The sequence below is a fragment of the Sitophilus oryzae genome, unplaced genomic scaffold (genome assembly GCF_002938485.1).
Source record: "Sitophilus oryzae breed Bouriz unplaced genomic scaffold, Soryzae_2.0 scaffold_1744_pilon_pilon, whole genome shotgun sequence".
In the NCBI taxonomy this organism is placed as follows: Eukaryota; Metazoa; Arthropoda; class Insecta; order Coleoptera; family Curculionidae; genus Sitophilus; species Sitophilus oryzae.
In genome coordinates this window covers 684,509-706,272 of record NW_022146440.1, presented here as the reverse complement: position 1 = coordinate 706,272, position 21,764 = coordinate 684,509, and the positions used below count along the sequence as shown (strand labels likewise).

Sequence of the window (21,764 nt, the reverse complement as noted above, 5' to 3'; positions counted from 1 at the left end):
AACGAATATCGCCAACGGTTAAGAGAATTCCGCAAATACTTCAAATAGAATTACCTATTTTAGAAAAAATTGCTTCTTAAATTGCTTCAAAAATATTTGTGTGATATTATTGAATTATAATGAGCGTTAGCTAATGGTTATTATATTTAAGTTATCCAAGCTGTATTGGTGGCATTTATTGTCATTTTGATAATATTGTTTCGGACACGTGCTTTAAAATTCCTTTTTGTTTTATGTGCCTTCCCTGGTTTATATATTGTTCTGCATTTCTTATAGTTTAATTAAATACTCCAATTGAACCAAAATTTTTAATACTAAAAGATAACGTGATTTTTATATCTATCAATATCGATACGATAATATTGAGTAAAATTGGGCACATTGCAATTGATATTAAAAATAATTTGACATGTTGAAGAATGATAGATAGACATGAAAGCTACTAGTAAATGAACGCATTTTTAATGCAGGTATTTACGTTGATGCTGTAAAAAGATTGGCACTTTTTTGTAGACCACTACCAAGTGTAACAAAAAGCACATGTTTAGATTTCTTTGCCTTTATCCACAATACAGAGGAAGAGTTTTCAAGATCATCAAATTTTTTCAATTACTCCAGATATCCTGTATAAAGTTTCATTCGGCCTCGCAATTAGTGGAATAAATTAGTCGTTTCAATTACACTTTATGCTCTTTTAATAATCTTTCTTTGTTTAAAAACACAGTTAAAATTAATCTCGAAATTACTAGAATATCCTAGCAACAGCTTGCGTTAGTCAGTTCTATCCATAGAGAAAGTCATGAGAAAGCCTAATATTTAGATTATAAAACAATTTTTATAATTATATATTAAATATTATAAAACACTTTTTATTTCTAACCATAATTTCTCTTGACGGAAGATAATCAAAGGCCAAAATAACATTTCTCGCAAATTTTGAAGTATAATTGTTAAAAAATTGATAACTTTTTCTACTAATTAAAAATGTCTACCACTAATTTTGATGTTCTGAATGCTTACATTGAAATTACAGGATATAATCAAAAATTAATAAAGACATATCAAAAAATTTCGGTTTCATAAACAGCAACACCAAAATAATCCCGACCAAAATCATAAAGATGAAATTCAGATTGGTTCATGAAGCGAAAAATAAATTTTAAATCAAAATTTTGCTCAGATTTAGCCAGACCACCAGCAGGTTACTTTTGAAACGAATATGTTACTATTTTGTTGGGTAACGTATACCGAATGTTTCTCAAAAGTGGCTTATCCCTGTAATTTTTTTTATATTCTTAGATAAAAAATGAGATTTGGTATGTTGGATATAACATAAATTGGGACTGATTGACCTATTCAGTTGCTTTCGGTCACTTCCTGTTTCACCGGAAATGACTACAACTTTTGATTTTTAAATAGAACCCTCGATATCTTTTTACTTTATTCCATAGAAAATGGCACTTTGAATAGAATGATATGACATTTTTGTATACATATATCAACTTATGACATTTTTGCTTAAAAAAATCGTATTTTAAATTTCAATCTAAAGTACCGTGGATGTGTTAAAAACACTAATTTTTAATTAAGTAGACTTGGAAAAATATATTTGATCATCTAATGTTTTTCGTGTCTTGTCCTGGCGGGTTAAAATATGCCCAAATCGTATTTTTAATCATATCTCAATTTTTTTTTCAAATGAAGCAATGGTGGCTCATTAGCATATTTGGAAAAAACATTTTTTTACCAACAATTTGGTAGCACACACTTGGTGTTTCGAAAAAAATGTCTTTATGAACCGCATGTTACAATTTTAAATAAACCATATGCAAAAATGTCAAAAGTTGATATAATATAATATTCCATTCTATTTAGGGTGTCATTTTCTATCGAATAAAGTAGAAAAATACCGAGGCTGTCATTTAAAAATTAAAAGTTATAGTCACATCCGGTGAAACAAGAAGTAAAGGAAAACAATTGAATACATCAGTCAATCCTGATTTATGTCCGTATACTACCAAAATCCAAATACCCAATCTCGTATTTTTATCTGAAACAATGAAAAAGTTATAGGGGTGAGCCACTTTTGAGAAACGCCCGGTATAAGATAAATAGACAGTGATATTACATGACACTCCATTACAAACTAATGATACTTATTCATACTCCACGTTTACTTATTTTTCTGAAGCCACGGCAAAGTTTTACCTTGATTATTGCGCGAAGTACTACGAATAATATAGACGCATGTTCTAAAAGTTTTGTGGAAACTGATCGAAACGTTTCTCGAAATATTTCTTGAGACAATTCCAATAACAACAAAAAACAAACAACCAATCATTGCTTATCTCGGTCGATTTCAATTCTGTTTGCGTCTAAAGCAACGAAGATTCCACGCAACATAAGAAAAGCATTGAGTAGTATCAGGGGCGGATGCAGGAATTTATTTTAGGGGGGGGCCAAAAAAAAGCAATGTAGAATTTTTTAGGGCGCCATTTTTAACCCAAAAGCCTAATATTTTACACAATTTACAGATTTTAGGGGGGGCCCAGGCCAAGGGGCCCCGCTCTGTATCCGCCACTGAGTAGTATTGAAAGTATCTGGAGAAATACTTCGCGAAATGTTTCACGAAATATTTCGGGCATAGAGTAGAGCTTAGATTATATTACAAAAATACTTACTCTGAGGTGTAGAGGGTGTTTTACATGTCTAGAAGTAAAGCTTGACAATAGGTTAGGGCTAGACTACCACTGGTGGATATACCCTGTAAAAAGTAACTTCTAAACCTGCTTATTTGTTCGTCGCTCAGCTGAAATTAATCACGCCGCCTCGATGTTTTGCGCGGCCACTGCCAAACAAAACCAAAAAAGGTTTTATTAGGGCCTTGTCCATCAATTGAACCTCAAATTATGGGTCCTCGTTAGGCGGATACCGTTAATAGGTTCTCTCGGCCTAAGGCCGCTTCGTCATATTAACGATTGCTTTGTCTTGTCTAACAACCGCCGCTTTACGGGCCTTTTTTTATCTGTAAATTTGGGTATTGTTTGTTAGTTCAATCTAAAAAATTAGAGATATTATAGGAACGTCAAATAAATCATATGTCACATTTACTATGTACTTTGATGTTTTGAAGAGATTTAAGTTAAGTATTTCAGACCTCTAGATTAAACTTGAAATTGCAGCCGAGAATAATAAATTGCAGCCACACCACTTTATGACCTTATGTTGTAACACTACTTCCGATGGTACTACAGATCTGAAACTTTAAGATAGTGTAGTGACTTCCCTGAAAACTCTACACTTTTTCACACAAATTTCAAACCTATAATTTGAACTTAGAATTCTAGTGATCACTTTAAGGCTCGCTTAGACTATATATTTGTAACTATAGAGGGTGCTACAAATTCGAGGTACGAGCATTGGTATCTCGGTAACCGTAATAGATACGAACATGGTTAAATTAGGGCAAAGTTGCGCTTTAGGATGTTCACCAAGATGACATCAAAAAAGCTTTAAAAATTTCATGGATTGATGATTTTTTTTGGAAAAAACGGATTTTTTGCAAAATCAATTTTAATTTTTCCTGGCGCATTACTTTTTAGGAAATCAAAAAACTAATTGCACATTCTCATTTCCACTTTATTAAGGCTATCTGATAGTATTTTCGACTTTTAAACTAGCTGATAATTTGTGAGATACAGAGGCCAACTTAATTTTTTTAAACACGGACCTGCATTTTTTATTTCAGATTTTGAAAGAACTCGTTCTCCTGAGTAAAACGATACGCCACACTATTTTTTTTTGTTTCGGACATTTGAACATAATTTATTTAAACTAATTCCGGCTCTTTTTTTAAGATTTAATCTATTCATCGTTACAATATTGATAAGCCTTCAAACTAAACAATGATGTGGGGTAAAACATTGAATACGGAAAATGAAATGCAATAACAAAAAGCGCATTATATGGCGTCATTTATAAAAGTGAAATCAATATATTTCAACATGACAATAAAGATTACAAAATGCATTGGCATTGGGAACTATAACAAAAAGTTATGTTCAAAGAGCTGTAAATAAGATTGAACAAAAAATAAATTTATGTATTAGGGAGGGTGGTAACCCTTTCGAACATGTAGATCATTAGAAACTAGTTTGTTAGTTTGTCGAAGTTGATTTATTTATAATAACTACGATTAATATTATGATTATTATTAGATCGTGCACTGAGATTTCAAATTCACAATAAAAAAGTTAAAAATAATATCTTTAAATTGGTGACTTGGATTTATTTGAATCTTTCAATTGGCTCGATTTTCCTTATTCAATGTTAATTAGCTCTAATCAATATTGTTACGATGAATACAATCAGATTAAATGAGCCGTACTTGAAATTATTTAAAATAATAATTAAATAGTTTTATTGTTGTTAAGATACCAACGCGTGTTTCGCTAACTATGTTAGCATCATCAGCAGATGATTAAAGCCATCAGATATAGATAGAGTTTTTTATGTGTAGAGTTTTAATCTATTTCAATTATTAAAGTTAGAGTTAAAAATCTATTTCAATTATAATACGCAATATACAGGGTTGTTCCAATTGTATTCAGGAAACTTCGGCAGCATATACTGCAGATAAAAATAAGTTAAAAAGTTCGTATAAATTTATGTCCTAAAACGCTTTGTTTCGTAGATATACAGAGTGTAGAAGTTTCATTTTAATTTCCATTTCTTCAAAATGCAACTAATGACAATATTTAAATAAAAATTGGTGTCTGGGTACTTTTTGATATAAAAAATTTGATTTCGGTGCTAATATCTCTTATTAAGTCTATATTATACTAATATAGACTCTTACTTGTAGGGTATGCCACCTACATATTTTTAACTGGTTTGAAGAATAATAGCTTTTCATTCGTACTTAATTCGTAAATAAATTCGAAAAAATATAGACTTCCACAATTTTTATGTAAAAAAGGCCTCTAGATAAAAATCGCTACGAGTAACCGTCCTCAAGATGTTAATAAATTATCAATACATTTACATCATTTACAAAAAGTAAACAAGTTGACTAGCCAGTTATTTGACTGAAATGATAAATTTGGGAACTTTTTTTTAAAATTAATCAAGTTTTTTTCTAGAAGAAATTATGATATGATGCAACAGTTTCTGTTGAAACTTTGGCACAAAAATATTTCAAATTTATGGTTGCAGGCAAATAACTATCTTGTCAATATGTTCAATTTTTGTCAATGATCACATGTATTGATTACTTTATTTGGAAAAAAAATAAACTTCAACACTGCATCTCCGAAACGAAGCTTTTTAGAACATATATTTATACGAACTTTTTACTTATTTTCATCTGCAGAATATGCTGTCCCGAATGCAATTCGAAATACCCTGTATATTAATATTTTTCACTCATTCTCCTTTGCTCCATATTTTTCGTTACAAGCTTTGCGCAGCATCCTCAGAGAATTCTATCGATTTTACTGTAGTTAGCTCTGGATAGTAGCACTGCAAATTTCTCCCGTTTATACTCCTAAACAGGAGCACAAATAACCTGTTTTATTTCAAATAGTAAACTATTCAGAAGTAATACGCCAAGTATTAAGAATGCTGTGATCTAATAACATTTATCTGATTATATAAAAAAGTGTCTTATAAAAGTTTGTTAAAACACTAAAAATGAAAAAACTTTTGTGCTATAATTATTCAAAATTGTGTTTCCCAATCTTTTTACTTTTCTTCGTACTATGCGCCGAACAATCGTCAGGAAATCCCGATGCAAAAAGACTGTACGATGACCTTTTAAGTAATTATAATAGGTTAATTAGGCCTGTGAGAAATCATTCTACGAATATTCTTGTAAAACTGGGATTAAGATTGTCGCAGCTAATTGAATTAGTAAGTAAATCATTTTAAAGTTTTTCTTAAACATTTAAACCTTTTTCTAGGCTTCTAGCATTTACATTTAATTATTCTGAGTTGAATTAATTAATTATTAACGCGTTTTTATTGACCTTATCAGTTTTATTTTGAATCTATTTTATGAATAATCAAAATTTCAAAACAGAATCTTACACAAAATTGTCGCAAAACGGTCACAAAAATTGGAAACCCTACAAACCCTACAAAAGACTTTATTTACAATAGGTTTACCTACTTAAAATTAATATCTCCAGCAGAAAATTTATAAGGGGATATTTTGGTACAATGCAATGGACCATGAACCGCCCTGTATTTTTTATATAATTAATTTATATATATATATATATATATATATATATATATATATATATATATATATATATATATATATATATATATATATATATATATATATATATATATATATATATATATAAATAAATTTAAATAACCACAGTTAAATTATAGATACTGTATACCCAAGCAATGCTAGAATTTTTTTAGACCTAAATTCACTTAATCAATTTATGCAGTAATATAGAAATATATAAAGTTCACAAAACCTTTCACTTTTTTAGAATTTAAAAGATCAGATCTTAACTACTAACGTCTGGTTGGAGCATGTAAGTCTCTATTTATAAAATATACCTATATCAGTGGCGGATACAGGAATTTATTTTAAGGGGGGCCCAAAATAAAAAGCAATGTAGAATATGCTTTTTAGGGCACCATTTTGAACCCAAAAGCCTAATATTTTACACAATTTACAGATTTTAGGGGGGCCCGGACTCTATGGGCTCTCTCTGTATCCGCCACTGACCTATACCGTATGATCTAAAAAAAACGGCGTCCAGTTGGGTTGAAAATGACGATCAATGACATTTCCCATAAAACTTTATATATAAAATGACAGCAATCTTCATTTCATAGCCATCGATAACGCCGTTTTTTTATGAAATTACATTTTTTATTATAAAAATTTTCAACTTTTTAGGAATGGCATGATTATAAATTTATGTGGGACCCTCAAGAATACGGGGGAGTGTCAGAACTCTATGTTCCATCAGAACACATTTGGTTGCCTGATATTTTACTATACAATAAGTGAGTACTTATATATTTTGTAAACATTAAAAAAGGCATTTTCAAATTGTCCTTATACACATCGTAAAACTCTAGATTGAAATTTAAAATACATTATTTAAGTGAAAATGTCAAGAGTTTGTCAATATGTGATGTCATTCTATTCAGACTATCATTTCCTATCAAATATAGTAAAAATATACCGAGGTTACCATTTAAAAATCATAAATTGTAGTCGTTTTCGGTGAAACAAGAAGTGACCAGAAGTAATTGAAAACGTCAATCAATAATAAAATATTAAAATAATAAATTTCGTTTTTATCTAAAAAAAAATGTTATAGAGGTGAGCCACTTTTGGAAAACACCCGGTATAATATATTGTTTTTCTTAAAATAAAAACGCGTTTCTACAGTAATATAATTTCGTTTTAATTTTTTAATAGATTTATATTAATAGAATTTTTATTAAAGTCATATTTTTGCTGTTTTACAATGTAAAAGAAACACAAAATTTATCCATTTCAATGCTATGGAAAAGACGATAATAGCTATCGGAAAATGTAATACTTTAACGACAGCAAAAAATATGATATTAATTAGAATTAATAATAATCATTTATCAAAGAATGAAATCGAAATTATATTACCATAGAAACACCTTTTCATTTTTTATAATTTTCTCTAAATGGTATGAAAATTTGGAAAATAATAAACAGGATTACACATTTTAGAACAAGCCAATAATTTTATGAAGAATACAGTTTTCTCAAAATGTCAATAATAAAAATGTTTTTCCTCTTGTAAAGACAATGCGGGGACATACTGTATAATAATAACCAGTACTAACTTTTCTCTCTTTTAATCAATGCTTAATAGAAATCGGGATGATTAATATGTACCAACTCCAAAAAAAGCAACATTTAGCTAATAATTAAAAATAAAATAATAATCAGCAATTTTTTTATTTTAATTTTTAATATTTTTTTTAAGTGCTGACGGTGAATATGTCATTACTACAATGACAAAAGCAGTATTAAGATATGATGGCAAAATTCAATGGACGCCACCTGCAATTTTTAAATCTTCTTGTGAAATCGATGTTAGATATTTTCCTTTTGACCAGCAGACATGTTTCATGAAATTTGGAAGTTGGACTTACGGAAGTCAGGTCAGTATCAATTCGTTAAGATCAGTATCGTATTTTAAATTTTAGTAGTAGCTCACTTTAGTCTAGTGTCGAAAAATACCAACTTTTTCAAGAAATAATACTTAATATGCATGCGTTATTATTTTAGAAGCACTTTGCAAGTTCCCTAGAATCCTGGGGTGAAGTTTTTTTTACTTGAAAAAAACAACAAAACATCCAGTATATAGAAGCCTCCCCAAACACAAAATAATAAAAATTTCTTTAGGGAAATACATCATTCTCTTTTTTCAGACTTTAGAATAACTGAAATCAGGTGTAGGTTGGCAAATCAATTGTGTAGGTTGAACTTAACCTAGTAGATACTGTAATTTAGACCTCAATACCGTACGGAGAAAATACGAAAATGAACAAAAATGAACCAACAAACCAAATCAAACCAAAAAAAAACCTAAGCAAAACAATCAAAACACGCTGTAAGCTAAAACGCGTCTGTCTACGAATTCCCAATTGCCGAGTACTTTTCAAATCTCTCGCCATATAGAGCGCTGCGGTCGCAATTTTTACAATGAACTGAAATGCACCAAGCCTATGGTTTTATGATAATGTTAATAATACTTATTTTTTTTTAAATAATTATTTTTTATCTTTTAGATCGATCTGCAACATATAAATCAAAAACCTGGAGAAGATATCGTAGAAGTTGGGATAGATTTGAGGGAGTATTATCCTAGCGTCGAATGGGATATATTGGCCGTCCATGCAGAAAGACATGAAAAGTTTTATCCCTGTTGTCCAGAGCCCTATCCAGGTAAGTTATATAAGTAAATCTGATCTAAATAGAACTAATTCGATTCTTATGTTTTCAGACATTTTCTTTAACATAACATTAAGAAGAAAAACACTGTTCTACACTGTAAACTTAATTGTACCATGCGTTGGAATATCTTATCCTATCGGTCCTAGTATTTTACCTCCCAGCGGATTCCGGTGAAAAAATTGCCCTCTGCATCAATATTCTCTTATCACAAACCATGTTCTTTTTACTAATATCAGAAATTATACCTTCAACATCACTAGCCCTGCCGCTTCTTGGGAAATACATATTGTTCACAATGGTTATGGTAGGATTCTCAGTAGTCATAACGATTATAATTCTAAATGTGCACTACAGAAAACCGAGTACTCATAAAATGGCTCCTTGGGTTAGAAGTTTCTTTATAAAATCGGTTCCAAAATTACTGCTAATGAGAGTACCGAAAGATTTGCTCACAGAATTAGCAGCTCGAAAAATACCGTCGATGAGAATTCAAGGTAAAACAATGAGGGATTTAGAAGCTTTGTCTCCAAGTAGATCGTCCACATCCAGTTCATCTAGTTCTAGCAGAAATAGAGGCAGAGGCTGTAATGGATTGCACTCAACATCTGCTACAAACAGGTATGGAAAAATTAAACAAATATGTACAGGGTGTATCCCATTTAGGTGTGTTTTTCAGAGTTTCTTGTTTATGAGTAGAGCTACAAAGATGCGGTCTTCACATCACTATGCCACTTTTTTATGAAACACTCCTCCAATGATGTTACACACAAATTTGTCCTAGCCCTCTTAATTTCTGAAATACAGGACAAATTTGAAAATTTTGCATTCTTCGACTACCCTCGCGTATCTCGGTTATCTTATAACTTAAATAAAAAATGAAAACTGAGTTCCGTAGTTTTTCACGTAGAATCCAGTGGCTAACTAGTTTTCGCTGAGAGCTGCCATTTTCGAAATATAACTGAAAAGGGGACACCCTGTATTATTTTTTATTTTATTTGTCTTATTTTGAGCTCTCTAAAAATATACTTTAATTTATACTTATTTTCATAAATAAGGTAAAAATGCATTATTTAACTTTTTAGCATTAATCAATATAGTTAAAAAGAGCATTATTATTCTATTTAATTTAATTTAACCAGATAATTTTACTTTTTGACGTGTTTTCTTAAGAAACTGCACCGAAAAAAAACTTGTGCACATTAACGTAACTAGCAATTCATCCTGGGGTGGGCCTAGGGTTGAACCCAGGGGAGACCTAGGGCTTTTGTTTTTTAAAAAATAAAGAATAATAATATTAAAAATAAACACATTTTTGGAATAAAATGTTTACATGAATTTCTCTAACAATAAATTTGATAGACTTGGTTATCAACCGGTGTTCCCGTGGATTACTTAAATACCTACAAATTTTGTAAAAAATAAAAAGTAACACACAATTTTTCAACAGAGCAAAATCATATTAACTACACACAACTACAAAAAGTCGTTTTTACTATATCACAAGCAAATAAACATTAATATTTAGCCAAAAGTCATTATTAAGTTAAAATTCAAGTTTTCTCTAGGGGGTGCCCAGCAGTAACAGGGGTGGGCCCGGCGCCCCCGAGCCTTGCTGTAGTTACGCTAATGCTTGTGCAGCTTTTAGCTAGCCTGTTAATCAGAGTTATTAATATTTTTGATGCCCGTGTACTAATTCTACACACAGAAACTCGCGTAGAACAGTCAATAACCAAAATCTGACGTCGAATAAATTATTTGATTGTTTTGATTACCTAATTTAAACCGGCCGCTTATGGAACCTATAACCCTTCGCATAGTCCTTTATACAAAAGAATAGAAGAAAATAGAATAAAAGACAGAAATATTAACTGCTGCAGGTTCTTGACAAATGGCGAAGGAACTGTAATTATATTTCACTTTTCAAAGTTTAACCAGAAATAAAACTTCTTTTACTATACGTTGTATACTATTAATTTAATGTTTTCGTTAAACGCAAACTAAAATTAGATATATTATCAAAAGTTTATTGTGAAATTGTCTCATTTTTTTTTTGAAATGCCTACCTCACTAATGCAACTTTAAAAAATAAATAAATGGTGAATTAAAAAAATGCTATTTCAAAAGATACTGTCGTTGAGAATTATTTTTCAATGACAGATTTTTTTGTAATTTTACTTATACAGGATGTCCCAATATTCCATAGACATAGAACTACTACGTTCTTGGAAATTAAAATAACTATTTTTTTTTCTTTTATCCGTTAGAGGGTAATAAGAATATATCCAAACGTTAATTCAAAAATTATGAACCTTATTGTCAAAAATCACTTGTCACAACCTTGTCATACTTATCTAGAATTCAACACAATTCACATTTTCACCATCTAGATTGTTCTCGCCTATTAGATTTTAAAGCTTGATATGACAAGATATATTTGTTGGCTAGCTTTGAAAACATAAATATTATTTTCAAAAACTATCCGAGGTGGCGTTTTTTTACAAAAGACAAAAAATATAGTAAACAGTAGAAGAACTTTTTTACAAAAAATTATTATATTGTTACGGATTCCGTGGGTCCACTAATTTAAACTCACGATAAAATACTTAACGAATTTATTTTCTCACTTTATACACAATTACTAACTTATAACACACAACAAACTAACTATTTATAAGATTCCTTCACCAAATTGTCCGATTTTCAATTTCCACGCGGTATATTCAAATTTCAAAAACTGTCTCAGTTGTCGATGGCTCCGGCTTATATACTCTATTGACTGCTTCTCGAAATTTCCCCAATTCTCGGAAAGCGTACTTCTTCATACCAGACAATTCCATTGTCTGATTCCCTTACTTCTCGACTTGACTAAAAGATGGCGCCTGAACAAGTCTTTTAATTTCTGGCGTTGCGGTTGTGCACGCAACCAGTAATACATTTTTAATTTCTGGCGGATACGCCATTTTTCTTGACACATTGCGGTTATGCAGGCAACCAGTAATACATTTTAGCCCTTGACCTTGACATTGCCCCCTTCTCAAATTTGATCGTCCCGATCAAGGTTTCCTGTCTGGTATCTCTTCAATCGATCCAGATGAACTACTTTCATCTTACTTCTAGGGCTGCGTTGAATCCGGTACACTACATCATTTATCCTCTTGATGACTGTATAAGGACCTTCCCATGCTGGAGTTAACTTTGGGGACCTTCCTGTCTTGCGCTGTGGATTATACAACCATACTCTATCGTCCTGTTGAAATCCCGTAGAATTAGCTCTGAGGTCGTAACGAGCTTCCATCCGGTCACTGGCTAGCGTAATCTTACTTCTCACGTGCTTATGAACGTCCAGTAATCTTTCCTTCCTAACGATTCTTTCGAACGACAGTCCAACGTTATCTTGTTCCATTTTTCCTCCAGATCGAGTACTTGGTCCTTGTCTAGCTGCGCAAATCTTACAACGTTGACACCATTTCTTAACATCTTCACAATAATCCACCCAGTAAAAACGGTCTCTCAGCTTGCTCAGGGTCTTGTTTACCCCAAGATGGGCTCCAGTTTTACCACCATGAATTTCTTCCAATACCTGGGTAACTTTCTTTCTTGGTGACAGTAACTGAGTTGTTACTGTCCTGCCATCCGCACTTTCCCACGTGCGCTTTAACAATCCATTCTCAATAACCAGTGAATTCCACTGAGCCCAGAGAGCTTTGAAAACTAGCCCTCTGTCCGCAATATCCTGCCACGGTGGTCTCTCGCCGTTACCTTCCTTGAGCCCTAGTATTGCTCCGATTTCTGGATCTTCCATTTGGTCTTTCCTCAATTGTATCGTCGTCCATGGTTCGTCAGTTCTAAGCTTAAAATTCCTTATTCTGATAGTGCTTTCGCGATGTTTCATTTTCTTGTCCAAGGTAGCTCGTCGTCGATCTAGGTCGTTGTCGATAATTTGTACCCGTCCTACACGGCACCCAGCGGTTTTCTAGTTTTCCGAACACAGTCTTCTTGGTATCACCAGGTATCATCACAATTTTCGATGATCTTTCTTCCATATTTCCTGGTCTCTTCTCTTTAGATACAGAAAATTCCTCATTTCCGATTTTCAGGATGTTTCTATGGTGATCAAACGAAAACCATGTTGACTGATCACATCCATACCCATGATAAAATCATCTTCAATGTCAGCCACTAAAACGCTATGCCGAAACTTCAAATTCCCTAACTCCAATTCCATGAAAGCCTCTCCCGTACAGCGGTCATTTCCCCGTAACTGTACGTAAATACACTCTTCTTCTAAGAGGCATCATTTTCAATCCTTGACCGAGTTAGTCCGCACCAACGATACCATAGCGCCTGTGTCCACAGTCATTCGAATTCTTCTACCATTGACCTTCCCGTTGATCACCAAACTGTCAGCGGTTTTTCCTAGACTCCTAACGGAAAACATCCTAGGGGCTCTGTTTTCTTCAGCCAATACTCGCTCATTAGTGTTGATTTCCTGGTGCCTATGTTCTCTCGATGGTAAACGGAATCGCATTTGGACGCGGCAATCCCGTTTGATGTGGCCATTCCTGCCACATCTATAGCAACTTATGTCCTGGGATCTTCCGATGTGCCGATGTTCTCTGGATGGTGAATGGAATCGCATTTGGATGCGACAATCCCGTTTGATGTGGCCATTCCTGCCACATCTATAGCAACTTATGTCCTGGGATCTTCCGATGTGCCGATGTTCTCTGGATGGTGAATGGAATCGCATTTGGATGCGACAATCTCGTTTGATGTGGCCATTCCTGCCGCATCCATAGCACCTCATATCCTGGAATCTTCTTTGGTTCTCTGTCTGGGTGTTGTTGACTCTCTTGTTCACTAGTAATTCACATAGTTTATTAAACATCTCCTCCAAACGTATGTGAGAACTCTTTGGCTGTTCCTCAACCGTTACCGAGCCTATCTTCGGTTTAGGAATGGCGCTAAATGCAGCTTCTATTTCCAGCGCCCTGACGAGTACTTCGCTGCTGGTAGAAAATCGCGATATTTGCAGCGCCCTCTGTAATTCATTGTCCCTCAGTCCGCTGATAAAGCACTGAGCAGCGAGTTCCTCCCTAAATCCTTCCGGTGCTTCAGGATACGCTAGGTGTACCAGCCGACGTAAGTCTGCTTCAAATTCCTGCAGACTCTCTCCGGACCTCTGCATGCGTGTCTTGATCTGGGCCTGGTAAAGTTGACGTCGATGTTGGTCGCCATATCTTCTGTCCAGTGCAGCGACCAAAGTTTGGTATTCCTGCTGTTGGGCTGCAGGAATAGTTTGCAACAGTTCCAGGGCAGGGCCACGTAGCGCGATGACAAGTGCTGCTGCTTTCTCTTGGTCAGTCCATCCATTGGCAGCAGCGGCTGCTTCAAACTGACGGTGGTACATTGTCCATGTCGTTTGTCCATCGTAGGTCGGGGCCTTAAGGTTCGCTGTTCCTTGAACGCCAGGTGTCTTTACTTGTACCTTGGTCTTCTGTAGGTCCATCTCCAATCTTTCTATCTTCTGCTGAAGGCGTTCCTCAAGATCTTCTACGGCTTCTTGGAAGTGGTTCTGCTGTTCCTGGCAACGTACTTCCAACATTGCTTGTTGCTGTTCCCCAAGCTTTTCTGAAGTCGAATTTCTTGATTTTCTAAAGTTTTCTTAAGACGGTCCTGATCTTCTTGTCTTTCTTTCTGGCGGCGCGTTTCTATATCTTCTAAAATTTCCCTCCATTCATTCTTCTGACGAATTTCTAAATTGCCTAAAATTTTCTCAAGCCGGTCCTGTTCTTCTTCTTTGTCTTGTTGTCGTTGAATTTTCAAATCTTGGAAAATTTTTTCAAGCCGGTCCTGTTCTTCCTGTTTCTCTTTCTTTTGACGGGCTTCTAAACCTTCTAACATTTTCTCTTGATTTTCCATAAGTATTTTCTGTAGATGGTCTTGTTCCTCTTCTTTCTCTTTTCGCAACCTCTCTTGTTCTTCTGCCTTTTCTCTTCTCATATTCTCCATAAAATCGCCCAATAATTTGCTTACTTCCTCCATTTTCTTCGCCTGCTCCCTTGTACCAACCATAAAAATACTCTAATTCGGTCTAAAAATCTTCCAATCCACTTAATTTCTTCTTAAAATCCTCTTGAATCGCACTTCCGACACCAATTGTTACGGATTCCGTGGGTCCACTAATTTAAACTCACGATAAAATACTTAACGAATTTATTTTCTCACTTTATACACAATTACTAACTTATAACACACAACAAACTAACTATTTATAAGATTCCTTCACCAAATTGTCCGATTTTCAATTTCCACGCGGTATATTCAAATTTCAAAAACTGTCTCAGTTGTCGATGGCTCCGGCTTATATACTCTATTGACTGCTTCTCGAAATTTCCCCAATTCTCGGAAAGCGTACTTCTTCATACCAGACAATTCCATTGTCTGATTCCCTTACTTCTCGACTTGACTAAAAGATGGCGCCTGAACAAGTCTTTTAATTTCTGGCGTTGCGGTTGTGCACGCAACCAGTAATACATTTTTAATTTCTGGCGGATACGCCATTTTTCTTGACACATTGCGGTTGTGCAGGCAACCAGTAATACATTTTAGCCCTTGACCTTGACAATATTAAAAAAATATTTGTGTTAGAATTTGTAAGAATGATGCTGGATTCAGAGTTCCGTAGCCGTAAGACGTAAGCCGTATCGTTAGCCGTAAGACTTAAGACGCAGGGAAAGCAATTCATAGTTGCCGTAAGACGTAACGATAACTTCATCGTAAGCGTGCGCATTACCGTTTTTAATAGGTTATGTTGTTGTTTGGGTTGTGAATGTTGTGAATAAAACTATAATACTCCTTATTTATTTTGTTATTACTAATTTAATTGAACTAAAATGGACACGGACAATTATATTTTCGTTGCCGAAGTGAAATATCTGTGAAATATATTATAAAAGTTGTAGAAATGGCTACCGAGTACCACCGAACCTAGCCGACACCACCCGATTCGATAAGATGTAACGTAAGAATTAAAATTGGTTCATTTCTTACGTCTTACGGCATACGGCATACGGAGATCTATGAACGCAATCATATGATTGTGAAGGTCGATATCCCTTACGTCTTAACGATACGGCTTACGTCTTACGGCTACGGAACTCTGAATCCAGCATGAGAGTTGTTTGTACCCTTTCTGTTTTATTTTGCATTTTGCTAAGCAAAACATAGAACCTCAAATCTAATTAAAATCGGAATATCGGTTATTAAAATATGTTAAGAAATGTGTTTATTTTCAACCCTCCCTGTATATACTATACTATTTATTTTTTAGGTTACGGGGGTTTGCAGGAGCCCTAAGTGGAAGATCGGGTTACAATGGACTTCCATCTGTGTTCTCTGGTTTGGATGAAAGTGATTCTGGAACTAGAAAAAAGTATCCTTTCGAACTGGAGAAGGCAGTTCACAATGTTATGTTCATTCAGCATCATATTATGAGACAAGATCAATTCAATGCGGTAAGAGAGTTAAAAAATATATGGTTAAAGTAACTGAAGTAGTTCGGAAATAACTGAGTATACGAAGTAACATCTGACAGACCGTTTGAGCAAATCGTATGTTAAAATTCAAATTCCCAGAAAGTTTAAATATTATAAAGATTTTTTATACATTAGCTTTTTTTAAAATATTGAGCAGAATGAATAAGCAGCAGGAATATATGAAATTATTCTCAAATAAATACCTTGGAATGACCACCCATTAAAAAAAATATCTACCATACGATAAAAAAAACGACGTCAAAGACGACTGGAAAATGACAATCTACGATAACTTTGTCGAGGTCAAACCCTAGACATCATTGACTTGGTTCGTACTCTTCATTATTTTTTAATGTCACGTACTGCTAGTTGGCGTTAAGAAGATTGTAATTACTTTTTATATTGAGTAAAATTATTTTTAAATGGTACCTATACTTTAAAATTCAAGAAATAATAATTTCTTGGAAATAGATTTGTGTGTCAGGAAACATACCGTTCTATCTTTTTTAATCTTTCTATAATTAGTCTTAACTTGTGGCAAGTTTTATTTCAATTTTAATTTAACGAAGTCTAGAGACTGACCTCGTCAAAATTAACAGCCTAGCCTAACCGTCTTTGAAAGCATATTTTTTTCGATTATACGGTATATATGTCAAATATCGAAATACCGAAGAGTAACGTAAGAAGAGCTATAATACAGGGTGGCGCACCTCATTCGCCTCGGTTAATTATACGAAAACGGAAAGTTGTAGAAACAAAATATTTTATGTGTATATGTGGGGAGACAATGTGCACAATTTAAAATTATTTCGAAATACAGGGTGTCTCCGAACTAAGATCCCGAGGGGTGTCTCACTTGGGTAAAAAATGTACACGTACTGCCAAAATATCCTTCCACTTCTAAGCGACTGCCAGTGACTATGAGAAGACTGCCTATGACTGCCATGTAATTATTATAGACGACTGCCATAAGACTGCCAATGACTGCCATAAGATTGGATTCTTCGGCCCAAAAAAACGCATTTATTATAAGGGTTAAATATGTTTTAAATCTTTGGTTTTTGAGATATTTAAAGATATTTAAATATGCACGCTACAAAAGAATTGATTATTACCACCCTGTACATTACTTTTCAGAATTAATTCTTGTGCTGAGTTTAAAAAATAAATAAACTTTACTGAAAAATGTCATTGCGTCCTTAAATTTATACAGGGGTACCGAAAATTGGTGATCTATTTTAAGGATTTATTTTACATAAAAACTTTGTTATTTCAAATGCAACACCCCGTATTTTTTTAAATAGATCGAAGCAGATTCAAATGCTCTTTCAAACTATATTATGGTTTCCTATACCTATCTATCTCAGATTTTGAAGAAAAAGCGATTTTTAAATAAAATGGCAATGAAGATGGCTGGTATCGCCATGGCTATTTTCTAGTGACAGTAACTATCTTCAAAATCGACATTAGTTTACATTAAGACATTATTATTTAAACAGTTTACTAAAATTTACCCACAATAGTATAATAAGTAAGTATTCTTTATTTTATGAAGAAAAATAAAGCCGTATCTGCTGGCGAAACGAATGGATATGTTACTAGTGATTTTATTTTGTGAGGAAAATTATTTCTGGGCTTCAAGAGCTTATGCTCAAAGATATCCAAATGGAATCTTCCTGATAAGTGTTCCTTTGAAAAACAGCTTGTCCTATTTCCTATTTCGCAGAGTTGGTAGTGTAGTTTATAAAAAAACCTATTAGGCAGAAACTTGTCGTTGGAAGTGAAGAAATTCAATTTGCCGTAATTGGCTCTCTTATAGAGAATCCATATATCTACACGTTATCGTAAAATAAAACAAAGAACTACTTCGTTTTTCTTGATAGAATAATAAATACATATTAATAAATATTATTTATTAAACTATTGTAGGTAAATTAAATAAAAGTAAACTGGTATAAGTCTATAAACTAATTTCGATATTGAAAATAGTTACTAACTGTCACTAGAAAATTGCCATGGCGATACCAGCCATCTTGATTGCCATTTTATTTAAAAATCGATTTTATTCAAAATCTGAGAGAGATAGGTATAGGAAACCCTAATGAGCATTTGAATCTGCTTCGATTTATTTAAAAAATAGAGGGTGTTGCATTTGAAATAACAAAGTTTTTAAGTAAAATATATCCTTAAAATAGATCACCAATTTTTGGTACCCCTGTATAAATTTAAGGAAACAATAACATTTTTTAGTAAAGTTTATTTCTTTACCTTTAGACTTAGCATAAGAATTAATTCTGAAAAGTAATGTACAGGGTGTTAATAATCAATTCTTTTGTAGCGTGGATATTTAAATATCTTTAAATATCTCAAAAACCAAAGATTTTAAACATATTTAACCCTTATAGTAAATGCCTTTTTTTGGGCCCAAGTATCCAAAAATGAAATAAAATACTGGGTGTTCCATAAGAAAAAATATAACTTTGGTATGGATCTTAGTTCTGAGACAACCTGTATATTTCAAAATAATTTTAAATTGTGCACATTGCCTCCCCACATATACCCATAAAATATTTCGTTTCTACATCGTTCCGTTTTCGTATAATCAACCGAGGCGAACGAGGTGCGCCACCCTGTATATCCAGAATTATATTCAACATTTTTAAATTTTCATTCTAATAGTCTTTCTTACTGTAACAGTCTTTTTAATAATCAAACTGTTTAGCTAATACCTATAATACTATCTGTGTGCGCATCAAACTAACAATACCATTTTATTATCTAGGAGGATCAAGATTGGGGTTTTGTAGCTATGGTACTCGACAGATTGTTCCTTTGGATATTCCTCATAACATCATTGGTGGGCACAATTTCTATTTTATGTGAAGCGCCATCTCTGTACGATGATACGAAACCGATTGACATGGAACTCTCATCGGTCGCTCAACAACAATTTTTGCCAGATTTAGAGTTTTGAGCACGGCATTAAGTCATAAAGTTGTTAAACTATATCACACAGAATTCTGAAAAGACAATCTTGTAATAACACGTTTCAGGACGACTAGTTAAAATATTAGAAAAATAAATTATAAGAATATATTTGTATATTAATTTGTTATATTAAGTTACTAAGTACGTACAGGATTTTCAAATTTTTTTAGTAATAATACCTGCAGGCTTACCTATTGAAGGGAGCTATTATAATCTTTAAATCTAGAACTCGTAGTAATATTTTACGTGAACCTCCAGAAGGTAAAATAAAAATAAACAAAAAACGATCAGAAAGTTAAGAAAAAATATATAACTTCAGTACTGTTAATGGAATAACCCTGTATATGTTTTTTTATTTCTCTTCTTATCGTTTCAAACATATATAATTTCTCCATATCTGTGTAAATCATTTTTGAATTATTGTGGTTTAATCAATGCAACTGCTAAAACACAAAATGCATAATAACAGTTGTCTCTAAAGCTATGCTTTTTGTGTATGAACAAAATAATTCAAAAATGGTTTCCGCAAATATACCGTAGGTGGTGCATCATCGTTGGAAACATAGGAAGTCCTATGCAAATTTTGAACTGTCTGGTTTGGTTAAAAGTCGTAAATAGATTTTTAACGGTCTACGTTTGGTAAACACACATTCCAAATTGGAACCATTATGGACAAGCCGATTTTAAGTACTTTTTAGAAAAACTATAAAAACATCTATTTTTAAATTAAAACTGAACAGGTAACAATCAAACACCAGTCAAAAACCGACATACATTAAGTTGTCAACGTCATTTTCAAACTTAATTTTAATAAAATTTTAATATTCAGTGTACTAATGGTGTACAAGTAATAATTTTTTGTTATACATATAATAGAATAGATAGATAAAATAGACTAAATAGCTTAGACTTTGTATTTGACATGTTTCTTTATCTTACACTGTTTTTTTATAAACCTAAGGTACCGATATAATCGAATAAAAACGGCGTCAGCGATGGCTATGAAATGAAGATCGCTGTCATTTTATATGTAAATTTATATAGGAAATGCCATCGATCGTCATTTCCAAGCCAACTGGACGCCGTTTTTATTCGATCATAGGGTATGTCAGATTTTGACTGGTGTTTGATTGTTAACTGTTCGGTTTTAAGATAAAAATGGATACAATCTTTTCTAAATTGCTTAAAATCGGCTGGTCCTAAATTGTTCAAATTTGGTATGTGTATTTACCATACATAAACTTTTAAAAAATATATTTAAGGCTTCGCTGTACAGGGGAGTAATGTTTGAAGAAAGTTCAAAATTTGCATGGGATTTCCTATGGGGTTTCCAGCAATGATGTACCGTATAAACCCAGTGGGTTTAAAAATACGACACTATCGTTATGAAATACGTTTGAAATCGGAAGAAAAAAAAATTGAAAAGTAAAATAAAAGACATAAATTATTCTTAAGTTTCTGATCGCTTTTGAGGTATCGCACTAAATTTACTCTGTAATTCCAGTACAAATACATTGCGTTCTATCCTTTTGTTTGATATTAAATAATATTCTAAAATTTTCAATTATATTATTATATATACACTTTATTGTGTTTAGTGCGTAAAGCAAAGGTGTCAAAAATGCCTGATGTGATATATATTTACATATATGTACCTAAGGGACATAAGTTTGCAGTTATCTTTCTTTATTTATTGATAAAATAAGTATATAAAATAAGTACATTTTTCTAATTTTTACTATTATGAAAACTTTTTTTTATGATATTCACGAGTTTTAATGTGTTTACTAATATAGAATTAGATAGTAATTATGAACATTCATCTAGTTTACCTACAATGTTATAAAGTTTGCATAACAAATGCTACTGTATTATACTTAAAGAAAATTTAATTATCATTGCTTAGTCATATTAAGAATCAGGTATCAAAATAATACTTACTTAAATAACTTATTGACAGTAGTACATAATAACACATATGTATATTAACATTCACAGCCTCATTGTTTTTATCTGTTAAAATAAATACACTAAAAAAAACAAATATAGCTCATACCAAATAAACTTTTAGTCACGTGATTAAGCTTGGCCGGCACAGCGTTGCCCACTTACTTTAATATATTTTCTTTTAATCAAAATATTTTAGGAAACGAAAATAAATTAATTATAAATATATAAAGTTATTATTTACATCAACAAAACTCATCTTCTTAACAGCACTTAAAGGACATAAAGGGCCATCACTACCCTTTTCCCGT

The 21,764-nt window shown here is 32.7% G+C and overlaps 1 protein-coding gene across 1 annotated transcript; it reads left to right on the top strand.

Moving 5' to 3' along the window:
* The first annotated feature begins 5,528 nt into the window (after positions 1 to 5,528).
* Positions 5,529 to 21,652, top strand: LOC115881911 (acetylcholine receptor subunit alpha-like 2). Its single transcript, XM_030899634.1, is given in 9 exon segments — positions 5,529 to 5,910; positions 6,513 to 6,557; positions 6,929 to 7,038; positions 8,007 to 8,184; positions 8,815 to 8,971; positions 9,030 to 9,112; positions 9,114 to 9,598; positions 16,314 to 16,497; positions 19,301 to 21,652. Coding segments are annotated over 9 exon segments (1,653 nt in total). The 5' UTR covers positions 5,529 to 5,691; the 3' UTR covers positions 19,493 to 21,652.
* Positions 21,653 to 21,764: the final 112 nt, after the last annotated feature.